General features: G+C 44.1%; 1 protein-coding gene across 6 annotated transcripts in view; it reads right to left on the bottom strand.

The window, feature by feature from the left end:
- Positions 1-235: 235 nt before the first annotated feature.
- Positions 236-17,429, bottom strand: part of Prdm10 (PR/SET domain 10) — a 100,750-nt gene continuing 83,556 nt past the window's right edge. For all 6 annotated transcript variants that reach the window (XM_015995460.3, XM_076575923.1, XM_076575921.1 and 3 more), the window contains 6 exons: positions 17,122-17,265; positions 16,546-16,716; positions 15,393-15,533; positions 14,195-14,369; positions 7,335-7,438; positions 236-2,821 (listed from right to left, as the gene is read on the bottom strand). In XM_015995460.3, coding sequence (XP_015850946.2) covers positions 2,618-2,821; positions 7,335-7,438; positions 14,195-14,369; positions 15,393-15,533; positions 16,546-16,716; positions 17,122-17,265 — 939 coding nt within the window. In that variant the 3' untranslated portion in view covers positions 236-2,617. The remainder of the gene's footprint in view (positions 2,822-7,334; positions 7,439-14,194; positions 14,370-15,392; positions 15,534-16,545; positions 16,717-17,121; positions 17,266-17,429) is intronic.

Here is a 17,429-nt window from a genome sequence, read left to right as displayed (position 1 = left end):
TATGGTATTTATTTACTCCACATAAGAACTAAAAGAGGAAAAAAAAAACCTTAGAAGGGAAAGAGACAAAAAGTCCTTCAACAGTATTTTTCCTGGGTATTTTAAAACTTGAAAAATAACTGACACAAAACCAGCCTTCCTTCAGAGATTGGCTTGTTATTTTAATCACTGGGCTATTCCTGAGAAGAAGGGAGATACCTTGCTGGCTCAAATTAAAGATAATCCAACAGGCCAAATTTATTTATTTATTTATTTACTTTTTGTTTTTCAAGACAGAGTTTCTCTGACTGTCCTTGAATTCTCTGTAGACCACAGTGGCCTCCAACTCCAGAAATCCGCCGGCCTTTGTCTCTGTGCTGGGATTAAAGGCGTGCGCCACCACACCAGCTCTAACAGCCAAATTTAAATTACAAAAACTCAAACTGTACCTTTGAGATGGTCTAGTGCTCTTTGCCTTCCAAGTCCCTCTGGCTGAGACCTTGGGATAGTTAGTTATTACACCACAGGACTTTAGGAACTGGAGTCTTGCATTTTGTGACTTGGAGTCAACATTTCATATTGAAAATATTGTTACCTTTTTGTTGTCAAAGATACAGAGTCCATTTTCAGTTTCCACACATTTTTGAGGTAATTTTCTCAAGTTCTTTTCATGCCCAAATATTCAGACATAGTCTATGAACAAGATCTCAAAAGGAAAGTGCAGGATCTACATAATAAAGTGACTTCAAAAGCAAATATTCCTTTCCAGGAAGGCATCTTTACCACACAGAAGATAATCTATTTCTTAATTCACAGACCCAGTTTTCCCTCAGAAATGTAAATATAATAAATTAGTCAACTTCATTTGAAATGAACTTAGGTGTTCCTGATCTGGAGTGATAAATTCACTCTGCAATAATTATTTTTAAAATGTGTGTCACAAAAAGTTGTTAAAATACAGGCTTTTCCGATGTCTTATGGGTACAAGTGGAATGTGCCATAGGAAGAGGGCAATATTCCCCACTAGAGCCACAGCAAACAAGACTCCCACACAGGAACACAGGAAGACGACTATCACACAGAAAACTGCTTTCCTCTCCCAGCTAACTGTTGCTATTCCTCCACACCCATCCTTTTACCTCAGTGTATTACAATGGTCCCCTTATTTTGACTTTTGCCCTAAGTGGGAAGTTGGTCATCTTTAAACAAGATCTGGGTGAGTTACAATATGCCTGAAATTTAAAATGCTTAGAAAGAAGAAAGGCCACCTTTCTACCCAACTTCAAAGAATCTTCATTTTTAAGACAGCATTGAAAGTGCTAAAATACACCCAATGCTGTGAACAGAAGTGGGATGTAGGGGCTAGAGTTGTAGCTCAATGGTAGGGGACCTGCCCAGCATGCAAGAGGCCCTGGGTTTGATTCCCAGCATCACAAAAAGTGTTATACATATACCTGATGAACCCAGTAGGAGTAAAAAACTCAACCTTTATTAATGAGCAGTAAATGGATCCTGCAAGGCAGGACAAGGTTTCAGTTTTGTCTGTCTCTCTCTTCATATGTATATGTATATAGATACATATGCATATATACATATGTAGATACATATATATTCAATTTATATATTTAGTATTTTTTCATAGAACTAATATCTCCTTCTTAAACACAGTTAAATATAACCGGAAGCCTGGAGGCAGAGCTTTAATGTGGGGGCTTTAAATCCTGTTGAGATCATGCAGCCTTTTGTCTTCCAGGGAGTCTATGCTTGTGGAAGGTGAGGCCAGATCTGCCTGGGGTCAACATCTGTGGGGAGCACCACCACTGCCCAAATCTGTGGGGAGCACCACCACTGCCCAATAGGTTTCCCCAAACAAGGGAGTTTAAAAACAACTGCCATGATGGTGCCTGACTGTAGTCCCAGCTACTTGGGAGGCTAAGGCAGGAGGATCTCACGAGCCCATGAGTTCAAGGTTACACTGGGCAGCACAGTGAGACCCCATATAGGAGAGAGAGAGAGAGAAAGAGAGAGAGGTCAGCAATAAGAAAATTTTTAGATGACAGTTTTTCCTTCAGAACACCATCATCAAAACTTTATCTTATCATTTTAATTTTTTCATCCAATAAGCTGCCTTTGTTAAATTACTGAAAACTCAAATGCATGAGATAAAGTGGTTCTGACCTAATCACACCCATGAAATAAATGCTCCTTCTCTTTTGATGCCATAGCTTGGATTTCAGAAGTCCAATGACCATGGACTTGGTACATCCTGTGTCCACCTTTGGTATGAACATAATATGCCACTTAGTATTTCCACAAAGGGACAGTAAGGCTTGTCAGTGTGTTCAAAAACGAAAACAAAACAAACAACCAGCTCAAGAGCAAGGCCGAGTTTCTCCATCTGGAAGTCAACTTTCCCTTGAAAGAGCTGCATTCCATGGCAGAAATCCCAAGGGTTTGAAGAGTCAACTGGGTAAAGATGACCTTGGCAAAAATCACCCTGGCATATGTGTGTCAAAACTGTAGTTGCCAAACGCTGAGTGAGTAATAAATCTTTAAAAAGAGGTCTAGGTGTTTGAAGCTTCAGATTTCGAATGAAAAGATGTGGTATGAGCTCTGGACTCCAGGTGCAGGATGAAGGCTACGGCTTGGTGATATGCACTTCGCTGTTCCCGTTCCCGTTGGTGGTGGTTGTGATGATGTACTGTGTGGTCTGTTGTTGGCTGGGGCTTGTAGAGTCCAGGGAGTCACTGTGTGTAGAGGGTTGAACCTGGACTGCACCGGAGAGGGTAGAGGATTGCTTTTCCTCCAGTTCTGGTTGACTTTCTGATAACACATAATGACCCTAGAGCAAAAGAAAAAGATCTTTTAAAAGAGCTGGGGTTTGGAAGAGAGCGAGGGAACTACTAGAAGAGAGGAGGAGCAAGTATTCAAAGCAATACTTCAAGGGGACCCAAATAGGTACCTATGAGAGATGCTTGACCTGTGTCCTTTATGGAGGGAGGGATAGGTCACGGTAATTGACTCCAAAGGTAATTCAAAGGAACACCTTTGCTGTGTCATCAGATAACACAATGAGGAACCTTACAGACATTTGTAGCATAGTGGTACCTTACTTGACAAAAGAATTTTTTTTTTCGTTTTTGTTTTTCAAGACGGAGTTTCTCTGTGTAGCTTTTCGCGCCTTTCCTGGAACTCACTATGTAGCCCAGGCTGGCTTCGAACTCACAGAGATCCACCCATCTCTGCTTCCCAAGTGCTGGGATTAAAGGCACTTAGGAAGCAAAAAAAAAAAAAAAAAAAGTGCTTTTTAAGAGTTGCTCCTGAGAATTTAGAAATTTTTAAAATGTTGCCAATTAAGTGTTAAAATTCATCCAAAATGAAGACCAGGTCTCTGTAAAGGGGCAGACTGGTGTCTAACACAGGTCTTCAGCATGAATGGTTCCCAGCTAATAGAATTTCAAAGCCTAATAATATTTGAAATAATACTTAATGGGGCTGAGGAGATAGCTCTGTCAGTTAAGTCTTTGCTGCAAAAGCAAAGAGAGCCGAGTTCAAGTCCTAGGACTGGACCCTCCCCCAAAGGCCAACTGTCGGCACACTCCTGTAATCCCAGCGTTATGGAGGAAACTAGAAGTAGATCCCAGGCCCAGAAATCCATGGGCTCCAAGTCAGTAAGAGGCCCTGTTTCATTAAACAAAGTGGATAGTGCCGGAGTAACACCTGAGGTTGACCTCTGGCTGTCCTACACACACACACACACACACACACACACACACACACACACACACACACACACACAATATAGTAAACGAATGCTGAGTTTTAGTTTTCCAAGTAAAGACGTTTAGAATATACTAGAACAAAGGCTGGTGAGATGGTTCAGCAGTTAAGGGCGTATGTCCTCTGTTTATGGAGAGAACACAGGTTCCCTTTCCCACATCTGTAACTCAGCTCCAGAGGATCCGATGCCCTCTCCTGGTCTACTCAGGTATCTGCATTTACATGCATGTACCATACCTGCTCCCACAGACATACATAATTAAAAATATTTTTAAATCTTTAAAAATAAAATAAAATTTGCTACCCTCATCAAGTATAAACATTCTACTTGAGAACAAAGAAAAGGGGTTAGGGATGCAGGTCAGTGGTAGCATGGGTGAGGTCCTGGGTTCAATCTATAGCACACAAAAATAAACAAACAAACAAATAAATAAATATTAAGAAAAGAAAGTACAGGAAGAATACAGCCTTAGAATACATCGCCTTGCACTGAATAAACTTAAGGGACTCTCACATTGTCTTTACCTTTTTCTCATTTTTTTCCCTTTGGTCATGAGACTTTCATACATATAAGCTGGGCATTTATTCATTGTATTAGTTTTTTGTTTTTTTTTTATGAGCTCTTATATAGCTCAGGCTAGCCTTAAACTCACTATGTAACTGAAGATGACCTTGAACTCCTGATCCTTCTGTTTCCACCTCCAAAAGTGCTTGGATTACAGGCATGCACCACTACACTTAGCTTTACGTTAACATTTTTGTTGTTGTTGTTTTGTTTTGTGAGACAGGGTTCCTTTGTGTAACTGTCCTGGAACTCACTCTGTAGACCAGGCTGGCCTTGAACTCACAGAGATCCGCCTGGCTCTGCCTCCTGAGTGCTGGGATTAAAGGCATGTGCCACCACCGCCCGGCTATATTAACATTTTTAAAGAAATAATATTTCAGACAGAAGGGCAGCTGGTCTTCTATGGAAGCAAGACGCTGATAGGTGTTCCTGTCCCTCGAGAGCCCATGTTTTAGTTTTTGGTTGGTTGTTTTTTTAGGTTTTTGGTTTTTTTGTTTGTTTGTTTGTCTGTTTGTTTTTAAAGGCAGGGTTTCTCTGTGCAGCCCTGGCTGTCCTGGAACTAACTCTGTAGACCACACTGGCCTTGAACTCACAGAGATCCTCCCATCTTTGCCTCCCAAGTGCTGGGAGTAAAGGCATGTACCACTAGCACCAGGCAAGAGCCATGTTTTCAAGGTTTGGCTCCTAGGTGGCACTCTTGGGAGGTAGTGGAACCTCAAGGAGGTCCTGGGTCACTGGGAACATGCCCTGAGTGAGATGCCCAGCCCATCCTCTGCTCTGCTCTCTGCCTGAGGAGGTAAGTGGGAACATGCCCTGAGTGAGATGCCCGGCCTGTCCTCTTCTCTGCTCTCTGCCTGAGGAGGTAAGTGGGAACATGCCCTGAGTGAGATGCCCAGCCCATCCTCTTCTCTGCTCTCTGCCTGAGGAGGTAAGTGGCTTACTGAGCCAAGCACTCTCACCACGTTGTGCTATGGTGGCCCAAAGCAACAGGACCTCTGGCTCAATCACAGAGTGCAACCTCCAAAACCATGAATGCGATAAACCTGGGTTATTAACTATCTCAGGGAATCTATAGTAACATGAAGCTAAACAAAGGGAAAAAAGAAGTCACGGAGGAAAACTTAGGCAGGCTTTCCGAGCTTGTCCAGAACAAGCTATAGCAAATGACCAACTGACTCACATAGGGCTCTATGTTCTTGGCCCATACCCTGAAGCAGAGTTCATTCAGTTCATGATTGGCTCTTCCTCTGCAGTGGGGGCTGCTTATTCACCTAGGCCACACTAATTCTTAGTAAAGCAATATTTTGTAGTGAGAACATTTAAGATCTGGTCTATGCCGGGCGGTGGTGGCACATGCCTTTATTCCCAGCACTCGGGAGGCAGAGCCAGGCAGATCTCTGTGAGTTCGAGGCCAGCCTGGGCTACCAAGTGAGTTCCAGGAAAGGCACAAAGCTACACAGAGAAACCCTGTCTCCAAAAACCAAAAACCAAAAAAAAAAAAAAAAAAAAAGATCTGGTCTCAGTAATTTTCAGGTAGCCACCATGATGTACACCCGAGTTTTTCCCAAAAAAGTTTTGTTCCTGTTCTGCAATGCTAGAGACTAATCCCAAGCTGTGTGCTTAGTCTGTGTGCTGCCACTAAGCCACGCCCCTACCTCCAAGAGAATTTTTCTTTTTTTTTCTTTTTGTTTGTTTTCTTGTTTTGTTTTGTTTTGGAGACAGGGTCTCATTATGTAGAGACCAGGCTGGCCTGGAATTCACTGTGTAGACTAGGCTAGCCTCAAACTTACAGAGATTCAAAGGACTCTGCTTCCCAAGTGCTGGGAGTAAAGGCATGTGCCACTACCCACCCCCACCCCTGCCAAGAGCATTTTTCTTCAGTGTCTGTATTCTGGGGGCTGGAGAGCTGGCTCAATGGTCAGGAGCACTGGCACTTCCAGAGAACCTGAGGTTCAGTTCCCAGCATCTACATGGCAGCTCACAACTGCCTGTATCTCTAGTTTAGCTTCAGGGAATCCTTGCCCTCTTCTGGCCTTCACAGGCACTGGACACTTAAGTGTACAGTGTGTACATATATAATAGGTATATTATGTATGTACATACATAAATGCAGGCGCACACACATAAAAATACTCAAATTTTGAAAAAAATTATGTACTCTTTTCCAAGTAACTTAGAGATAAGCCAGCATAAATCCATGAAAATAAAAACATAGTGCATATAATCAACATTGTACCTGCCCAAGTTAAATATGCTAATCGATGGCCATGTCTCTCTCTCTCTCTCTCTCTCTTTTATTTTGGCTTTTTGAGACAGGGTTTCTCTGTGTAGCTTTGCACCTTTCCTAGAACTCGTTCTGTAGCCCAGGCTGGGCACAAAGTCACAGAGATCCACCAGGCTCTGCCTCCCGAGTGCTGGGATTAAAGGCGTGCGCCACCACCGCCCAGCGATGGCCATGTCTCTTTATGTAGTTAAAATATGTAGAGCAGTTCGGTACTCGCCAAGCATGGATGCTCATGACTGTTGTCATACAAGTTCCAGACCAGCTGGGGCTACATAGCAAGACCCTGTCTCAACACTCCTCTTCTCCCACAAGAGCTCTACAAGCTAGGAATGTTGGTGATACATGCCTGTAATCCCAGTACACAGGAAGCTGAAGCAGGAGGATTGCAATTTTAAGGTCAACTTGGTTTACATAGTGAAATCCTGACTCAAATACACACACACACACACACACACACACACACACACACACACATACACACACACACACACCCTATAGCTGATTCATTGTATTCTCTCCAGTTAAAGTCCTGTAATATTTATAAAAAGTCCATAAAATTGTAATCGTATGGATAGATCTGGGAAGTTTGTTGTAGTTAGGAGCTGAATCGACATTCCCTGTGCATGAGCCTCCTGAGCAATGCACTAAGGATAAAAGAATAAAGAACCAGCTTCCAAACCATCAACTCTGAGAAAACAGACTGTCACAGCCCTGGCAGAGACTTACCGGAGTCACTGCTTTGACTTGCCCAGAAGTGACAGGAGTTGCTACGCCGCTGTCTGTGATCACAAACTGACCGGGGGGCAGTGTCATCATTTGAATTTCAGATGCTGAAAACAGGAAATAAACAAATTCAGTGGTCTTAGATTTTAGTGTAACTGCTGTAAGAAGCAAATGCTTCTCTCCTTATATTATGGGTTATATCCCAGTAAGTCCATGAACTGAAAAGACAGTAAAGTGGAATGCATTTAATACACACAATCAGCTAGGCATTGTAACACACACCTTTAATCCCAATACTGGGGAGGCAGAGGCAAGGGGATGTCTATGAGTTCAGAACCTAGTGACTATAAACACTAGTGGCTCCTAACATCACAGGAAGAGAAGCAACCCACCCCCACAGCAGCTGAGTGCCCTGCGGGAAAAGAATCTGACCCTGGTTAAGCCTCTAGATCTAGTTGCTAGTCTACAGGAAATAAACAGAAGGAAGTACGTCAAGCAACAACATGAGGATGCTCCCAGCAAAATCCAGAGTACGGGAACTACAGGACATGTAGCCAGTTTCTTCAACACAGACACACCAGCTGCAAGGGGAGAGCGGGGACGTGTGAAAAGAAGCTCCAGAGATGCAGTCAGCTGCAATGCATGGCCCTTGCTCAGACCCCAGTTCAAACAAGGAATTAAAAACCTTTCTCAGGCAATCAAAGAAACATGGATACTGACTGGGTATCAGAACTATATCTGAAGATGTTAAAGAATTATTTCCATTTACACAGAGAAACCCTGTCCTGTGGGGGGGGGGGGGGGGATGAAAAAAGGTTTCCATTTATTTCTTTTTTTTTTTTTTTTTTGGTTTTTCGAGACAGGGTTTCTCCGTGTAGCTTTGCGCCTTTCCTGGAACTCACTTGGTAGCCCAGGCTGGCCTCGAACTCACAGAGATCCGCCTGCCTCTGCCTCCCGAGTGCTGGGATTAAAGGCGTGCGCCACCACCGCCCGGCTCCATTTATTTCTTTAGACTAAATAATAGCAATAGTGTGACTATATATATATATATATATATATATATATTTGGGTTTTTTGTTTGTTTGTTTTTTTAGACAGGGTTTCTTTGTGTAGTTTGGAGCCTGTCCTGGAATTCACTCTGTAGATCAGGCTGGCCTGGAACTCACAGAGATCCACCTGCCTCTGCCTCCCAAGTGCTGGGATTAGAGGCAAGCGTCACCACTGCCCAGCTGTGACAATATTTTTTAAATGTTTTGGGCTAGGGATTGCTCAGTAATACAGCACGTACTTAGCATATGCAAGGCCTCATGCACCAAAAAACAAAGTTTACTGTGGGTTTTTTTCATTTATTTTCTTTTTGGTGTTGTGTGTGTGTGTGTGTGTGTGTGTTACATGCATGCACATGTGGAAGTTAGAGGAAGACATCAGGTATCTGCCTGTTTCAACTGTATTCCCCGTATTGCGACAGGGTCTGAACTTGAAACTCCCTTTCCACTGGGCCGCTCATCAGTGTGCTCCGGTATCTGCCTGTATCCACTTCCCAACTGGGGTTACAGGCGTGAGCAGCCATGCCCAGCTTTTATTTAGGTACTTGGGATTTGAACTATGATCCTCATATTTGTGTAGCATGTACTCTCACCCAGGAAGACGTTTCCCCAGCCTCCTCTCTGTTTTTTAGAGACAAGGTCTCAGGTAGCCCAGGTTGAGGCTGAGGATGACTTTGAATTCCTGAGTTTCCTCCTCCACCTTCCAAGTTCTCAGATTACAGGTGTGTGCCACCGTGCTCAGTCATTTCATTTTAGATACATACTAAAGTGTTCAGAGCAAAAGGATGTAATAGTTGGGGGTTGGGGAGAAAGGTAAGCCAAGGCTAAGCAGGACTTGGGAACGGTGAAGGCAAACAGAGGGTACAGAGGGTTCATGTACTGTGTTCTCCACTGTGCATAACTCTTGAATCTTTTCCTAATAAATCATTTCAGTCCCAGAACATTTTTCTCAAGTTAGAATGTTAATTGGTGCTATGATTACTGTATGTATATACATCATTTCACTTTCTTAGTACGTATAAATATCAGTCGATCTGCCAGGTTCTACTGGCATTTCCTGAGTGAATGTCTTTTCCTGACAGAAACTAGAATTAGTCCTCATTGCAATCACCAATATTTCACTGAAAAGATTGGAAACATAACTAAACAGCAGAGCTTGCTCTTGACTCCAGGCCAAATCTGCAAAACACAGACAAGGATGATCAGAACAAAGACAGGCCCTCCCAAAGAAACCAATGATAGAAGGTCAAAATGTGGTAGTGCATGGCTGTAATCCCAGCACTTGGGAGGCAGAGGCAGGTTGTTCAAGGCCAGCCTGGTCTACATAGCAAGTTCCACAGCTACACAGTAAGACCCTGTTTAAAAAAAATGATCAACTTTCCTTTCCCTGTCAGCCTCTAGTTCTCCTACTTGCACTGCTGGGGTCTGTCATCTGCATTTCTGATCCTTCGCTATCTGCAGTGCTAAAGCTCTCATAGCTGCCAAGTGATACCCAAGGCTCTCATCCAACTGCCGTATTCCAGGGAGAAGAGAGGGAGCCTCCCAAGGAATCCTACTGGGCTCAGGAAGTCCAAGAAATCCACCAGGTCCTGGAAGTGTAGAAGTTCTGAGACTCACAAGGCCTTCCTCCGCTGGGAAAGCAGCTGGAGAAGAGGCCCTCCATGGAACTAACTGCAAATGAGACGGGGAGCCCCAAAGATGCTGCTCTCACGAGTCACCATCCATGCTGGAGATGGCTCTGGGGTGACCTGTAAGGAACCCTTCATCCATGCTCCTGTAGGCAACCCCAACATACGCATGAGTTCACCAAGCTAGACTTGGGTGGAATACTTTCTGTCTGTCAGTGCCCTATCTGGGATAAACAGACATGTCTTCCCTTTTCTCCAGGAAAAGTCACACAGCCTCACTGTCACCTCAACAGGGACTGACAGGAGCAAAGATGAGTTGAGAAGAGTGGCTGCATCACAATGGTCGGTGACACGTGTGACTGAGGCCAGTCCAAGTGAGGGTTGTGCATCTGTGGGAGCAATCTCAATATGACTGTCCTTTCCTATGACATACAGGATGATGTGCCTCTTTGCTATAGTGGCAACTGCATGTTTTCAGAAATAGATGGCAAGACACAGCCAAGGCCAAGCTATTTGAGAGCAGGGGTGAGGGGAGAGCAGATCCCAGGACGGCCTCCCCATAATATGGAGTAGCATATCTTGATAATAAGTGAGGTCTACACACAAGCACAGGAATGTCCCTCCCCATAGCTGATGTGTAAGAGAATGTATTTCAGTCCCTGAAAGTAACATGTTTGAGGTAAGAGGATACACAGGCTGTGACAGTTGTTGTATGGTCTTCGCTCTGGGCAGTAAGACACTCATGCAGCCGAGGCTAACCCATCTGTCCAGAAGGAATTTTCCCATGTAAGAGCAGAATTACAGTGGGGAAAAAAACATAAGGATGCTACCCTCAGCATTCACCTCTGATTTTGTGGGGGAAATGGGAAAAGGGGAGGATGAGATGTAGTTATTGGCTTGTCATATTTTACAGCTCATGGAATGCATGGGAAAGAGAATCCAAAAACTTGGAACCTGTGGGAAGAATTAGACAGCAAAAAAGAAGCAAAGGAGTAGAAGCAACAGAAGAGCCTTTAGGTCTGACCTTTAATACAGAGGAAGAGAAAATCTATGATTCAGCATGTGGATGAGTGGGCTTAATAATGGCCAGTACAGGAAACTATGATGACCAAGAATTACTCGGCCTCTGAATTGCTAGACTGGGAAAGACTTTTAAACAAGGAATGAAATAACCTGTCTCAGTCTGGATTATAGAACTGTGGCATGTAGGGACAGATGGGATCAGTCTGAGTGCTACAGAAGCAAAGAAACTAAGAAATAAGACTGTCTATCCTTCCTTGAAACAAATGCTGTATAAAGGAATACAGACCAAGGAAATAGGTATCTCATAGACTGGCTCATACAAGTCACCAGAGACACTTGGTCATCACTGTTTGGGCTTCCCATCAACATCAGGAACCAGAGGACAATGGTGGAAGGGCAGTTATTACTAAAGAAATTGAGTAGGACAGAGGCAGAGCTTGGTGCTCAGGTCACTGGTCCACGTTCTGTGTTCACCAGAGAGTTAAGAAGTTATTTCGGCATGGACTTTGGGACAGGTATAGAGTTTTAATGGCTTTGCTGTGTCCCATAGCAAGATATGATGTTGATGAAGAAGGAGAGGCTCTGGCAGATCAGAATGACTTAGTCCAGGAGACCCATCAGGTTTATAAAGTACAAAAGCGATCAGGAGGGAGATGAGAGAGGAACAAAGTAGACAAAGGAGCCTGTTGAGTCATGCAAATACAAATGCAGAAAGATTTGTATCACAGTGGCATTCCTAGGAAAAAGTTGACACTAAATCAAATGCTGTGTTAGTGAACCTAGAAGGCTTTAAAGCTAGAGCTATATATAGTTCACAGAAGACATAATAATTAAAAAAAAAAAAGGTGAAAAAGATTTAAGCTTATTCTAGGGGAAACCAGTTAACTAAGTAAAATATGATACATAAATTGTTCCCCTGAAAGTACACTGGGTGGCAGCGCGTGGAAAGTCATTCACACCTAGGCACCACATCTGCTCGGAAACGGTTTATTATAAGAGGCAGAAAAGACAGAAAGGAGAGAGAGAAAGAGAAGTATGCACACCTCACGGCGGGAAGGAAGAAAGCGGAAGAGAGAGAGAAAGAGGAGTTTGTCCATAGAACGAGGCTTTTATGTCAGGACAAAGGGCAGTGGCAAGGGGTGGGATTTCAAGGGGCAGATCAGAATATTGACAATAGACCCCAGTGGGGAAGTAACTGTATAGACAGATGAGATGTGTCTGTCTGTCAAACTCTTCCTCAACATTTGTGTTTATGGCTCTTTTTTGCAGGGACTAGTGCTTACTGCAGAGAATCCTTACTGGTCAAACTTCTAAGACTATTGGTGTGTTATAGTAATCCAGTAGCTTAGCCAGAAATGAAAGAAAATAATCAGGCATCGCTATCACTTGCTCCATGACTCAGGAAACATGGTGGAAAGGGGTAGAAAGAATGTAAGAGCTGGGCTGGAGAGATGGCTCAGAGGTTAAGAGCACTAGCTGCTCTTCCAAAGGTCCTGAGTTCAGTTCCCAGCAGCCACATGACGTCTCACAACCATCTATAACGAGATCTGGTGCCCTCTTCTGGCCTGCAGGCACGTATGCAGGCAGAACACTGTATACATAATAAATACATAAATTAAAAAAAAAAAAAAAAGAATGTAAGAGCTGATCAAAGGCCTAAGTGTTGTGTAGCCAAGGGAGACTTGGAGAGCCAAGGAACCTCATAGGGCCCACAGAGTGCAGTGGCTACAAGCTCACCAGGCCTCTCTCCTGAGTCCAGAAGCAGTGAAATTGCTGGGGAGAGACTCTCCAGCACAGCTGACTACAAGTGGGGTAGACAGCTCCCGGGATGCAGCTCCTGTGAGTCGTCACCTATGCTGAAATGGGCGTTTGGGTGATGGACCTGCTTCCGAGTCGGCGATAAGTAACCACACCTATAAGCAATCCTCCTGCAGATAATCCCAGCAAATTCACTGGTTCACTAACCTAGAGTTGGATGAGGTCACTTCTGTGAGCTGTTGTTGGTGCCCTACCTGGGGTGAACAGAAGTTTGTTCATGTTCAACCAAGAAGTTATCAACTCCCACCTCTGACAATCAACCTTTTCACACTTCCAGAGCATGAAACTCAGGATTCCAGAACATACTTCTCATATATACCAACCTCTCTGCTACATGATAATCTCAAAGCCTTTAGGAGAGGCAAGACAGTAAGGTGCTTTAGCATGTCAGTGCTGGAGCCAGGATTCTTGGATTCCAATCTTCTGTTGATTAGTTATGTCTCTTGGACAAGTTACTGTATTTATAGATTTTGATATACCTGGGTTAGAGTCATTCCTGCCACACAAGAAGATCTGAATGAAGTTGTATGAGGTTATTTAATGAAGTAGTATGAGGTTATTACTATTAACATCAATATTAATCTTTATATATTGTGGTGGATGGAATGAAAATGGCCCTGATAGGCTCATAGATTTGAATACTTGGTCCCCAGTTGGTAGAGCTGTTTGGGAAGAATTAGGAGGTGTGGCCTTGTTGGAGGAGGTGTGTCACGGGGGATGGGCTTTGAGGTTTCAGAAGTCCACGCCATTCCCAGTTAGCTATTTCTGCTTCATGGTTGTGTTTCAACATGTAGACTCTCAGCTACTGCTCCAGCACGATGCCTGTCTGCTGCCATGCTCCCCACCATGATAATCCTGGACTCTAACCCTCTGGGACTGTGAGGCCCAAATTAAACACTTTCTTATATAAGTTGCCTTGGTCATGGTGCTTTGTCATGACAATAGAAAAGTAACTAAAACACATATACCCAGGGTCAAGCATAGTGATTAGTACATAAACAGGCATTCAGTGAGACTCTGGGTTTGATTCTCAATATGAAAAAAAAAAAAAGTATTGGTAAAAGGGATGAAGCATTACCATCAATATATCCCCTATCCATCTAGTCCACACCTAAGTCACCTCTTCACAGATTCCAATAACATATGTAACATCTCTGGAAATACCAGACTGGCATTCTGGATCAAAACACTGACCTGAATTTTGCTTTGACATTCATTCACATACACGTACCATAGAGAACTGAAAATGAGCAACAGATACTTCAATCCAAAAACCTATTATAAAGCTGATGAATTAAGACACGTGGCCAGAGGTTTCCCCACCCATGGACTGTCCCGTTCTTCTTACAATAACCACGGAAGGAGTTCCAAGCATTGGGGAGGTATGTGTGTTGTACGGAGGAATTCTGCGGCTGCTGCTGCTGCAGAGCCTGCCCTTGTGTGGAAGAACTGCCTTGGATGTGGGAAGGGCTGAGCCCGGGCTGTGCTTGCGGAGCAGAGGGACTCAGTGGCTGCCCAGCTACCTAAGGAGAAAGAAAACAAAAGAAGGAAATGTGAAGTTCCAGTAGACTTCAGACTCCTAAGTAACCTTTTAAATAAGAGTAGAATTAATGAAAAGCAATCGTAACTCTGAAACATTGTATTGTTTTCAAAGGGTAATCTACAAAGATATTAAAACAATTAATTTCAATAAAACTGCCAGGAAGGCAAATGAGTGGAAGCATATAATCACTTACCTAGCTAAGCTTAAACCCAAAGAGGTGAAACCGCTTGCCTAGTCACAAAGGTAACCACTGTGTAAAATACAGCCCAGAAGTCACGGGTTCCATTGAACTGCCTTGGCCAATCCACCCAGTGTACAGCTAAGCGCAGGTGCCCACCAGCCATCTGCTGGAGAAGCAGTCTCCCAATTCCATGTCAAGTCCACACTCCACTATCTGCCATTCAAGGCCTCTGTAGTCCAACTCCTAACTACTTTCCACCTCTTTCCAAATATCACTTCCTGCTCCTAAAAAGAATAACAGTTTCCCATAAATGTGTTATAATTTCCCATCTCTTTGTATTCAAATGTTATTATTCAAGTGTATTCAAAATGCTATTTAGAACATAATAATGCTTTCTCTCAATGTCGGGCCAAACATTAAAAGACCTAATTAAAAAACATGTCCTTGATACCCAGCTAACCAGAGTTGTTCCCTTCTCTGAATTTCCATACCTTTCTCTACACCTCCAAGTGACAGACTCAACCTTATTCCATAATCCTTGTCCCAAGTCACAGAAGCAATTGGCCTACTGCTGTAGAATGGAAAGGCTGGTGTTTTGTTTTGATTTGGGGATCATATACCACAGAGCTCTCCTGGCAAGCCAGTAACTTAATAAAAAAAATGTTTGAAATTACAACATAAAAAGTAAGGGCAACAGTAAAACTGATAAAGTACAAATATAGTGACATCATCTCAATGGCCAAAGATAATGAGTTCACCGCTATTAACCTGACGGTCCCTGACGGTACCTTAGCTCGCTGCATCACCTACGGAGAAATGTACCTGGGAGGATGACGGCGCTGCAGCGGTGGGCTCTGTGACCTGGATGTGCTGCACCTGGATGGCATGCTGCGTGTAGGTCTGAGGATCATGCAGCTGGCCAACATCCACGGTGGACTGCTGAGAGTGGTGTGGGGAAGTGGCCTGGAGGGAGAGAAGAACAGGTTCCACACCGGATACATACTAACTGAGGTTAAAAGAGATCCCCGAGAGAGGTCACCCGCGAGGCAAAACTGGAGCGAGGCTTTGAGTTTGAGGCCAACTGGGGCTATGTAGTGAGACTCTGTCTTCCAAATAATAAATCAAAGTTTGGGTGTGGCGGTGTATGTCTTTAATACAGCACTCAGGAGGCAGAGGCAGGTGGATCTCTGTGAGTTTGGAGCCAGCCTTGTCTACAATGTTCATTTACGTCTTAGGTCTGCTTCCTTACAGCATAACTAAAGGAACAGCAGTTCTGAGAGACATCCTTCTTTAGTCTCCAGTGAGCAAGAGTGAGTTAGTCGTTGTCTAGTGGAGAACACAGTAATAGCTCTATTCCAAATGGAGCCGACTGGAGCTGGAGGGATGGCTCAGCAAGTAAGAGTACTTGTTGCTCTTCCAGAGGACCCGGGTTCAGTTCCCAGCACCCACACCTCACAATCACCTGTAACCCCAGTTCCAGAGGCTCTAACACTCACTTCTGACCTTCACAGAATGTTTTTTGTTGGGTTTTTGTTGTTGTTGTTGTTGTTGTTGTTGTTGTTATTACTCCCTAAAACCTCTCACTGGAATAAATTATTCAATGTCCACGTAGGTATTTCTCAAACTAGCTCATCATGAAATAATCAGCCAGGTTACTAAGAGACAGGGCACTCTAGTTAGTGACACCTATTTCTGGAAGAGGCGTCACTGGAGCTGTACCAGCTGGCTGAGACACACAGGAGCTGAGGTCCTCTGACCACAGCAGAAACCTCTTACTCTTCTGAGCCCAGAGCCACCATGAGGGGCAGAAGGAAGAAGACAGTGGAGATGTTATTCTCCTGATGCCTCAAACCCAGCACCTCTACACAGCTGCACCCCACGGAGAGCCAACAATGCTTTCGGTGACCCCTGCTACCATGCTGGCCGCTGGCAATATGGCGCCCACAAAGGTAAAGAGAAATAAATGTCCCAGTACCGGAGCCACCTGCAACACTTGAAGCTGTATGTGCTGAGGTTGCTGTAGTCCAGATGCCGACTGAGACACAGGGATATACTGAATCCTCTGGTAGTCCCCCTGAGGTGTTCGGTAATCTGTCGTTAAGGTCTGGGACAGTTCTGTCATTGCCTGAGTTAGCAAGTCTGTTGTCTAGAAATTAAAACAAAACAAAACACAGAACATATTAGTAACAACACTGTAGCAATTTTAGTGTTCTTAAATCCTATAACAATTCAGTTTAGCATAAGGGTCATCATGGAAATACAAACTGGCCTGAGAGCCTGAGTCTGACCCAGTGAAGCTGCTCTGGAGCTTCTGACATTATCACTGTGAAGGGCAGCATTAAACATGATTAAACACGTCCTGCTCCTCCTTGGGCGGAGAGATTTGGAAAGCACTGGCAAGAAGACCCAAGCATAAGCACAAGGCCGTAAGGTCTCGGGCTGAGGGCAGCGGCCCCACCTGCATCAGTCCATCAAATGACTGGCACGGCTTTGGCGTTTGGAGAGGACGAGCACTGCAGGGAATACACGCTCTTCCTGGTCACCCACTTACCACCACTGTCTCTCCAGTGGCACTATCTGTGGTTAAGACGGCTGGGGTGGCACTGATCACGGCTGTCGTCAGCGGTGTGTGGATGGTGTTGGGGAGCTGGGCATACTCTGGATGTTTCTTTCGAATGTGTTGGACCATCTTGGTCTGGAAAATGAAGGAAAAAGAAACAATTACTGCAGCTAAAGCAGGAAAAGTACAAGTTTAAGGCCAGCCTGGGCTAATAGCAAGAACTTGTCTCAAAACAAAGCAAAAAGGACAATGATCAGAATTAGCCACTTTGTCATAGGTAAGTCCTCTAAGGTCCTTAA

Source organism: Peromyscus maniculatus, chromosome 7, assembly GCF_049852395.1.
Source record: "Peromyscus maniculatus bairdii isolate BWxNUB_F1_BW_parent chromosome 7, HU_Pman_BW_mat_3.1, whole genome shotgun sequence".
Taxonomy (NCBI): domain Eukaryota; kingdom Metazoa; phylum Chordata; class Mammalia; order Rodentia; family Cricetidae; genus Peromyscus; species Peromyscus maniculatus.
Note: the sequence above shows the minus strand (reverse complement) of the source record. Positions and strands in the feature narration are given on the sequence as shown.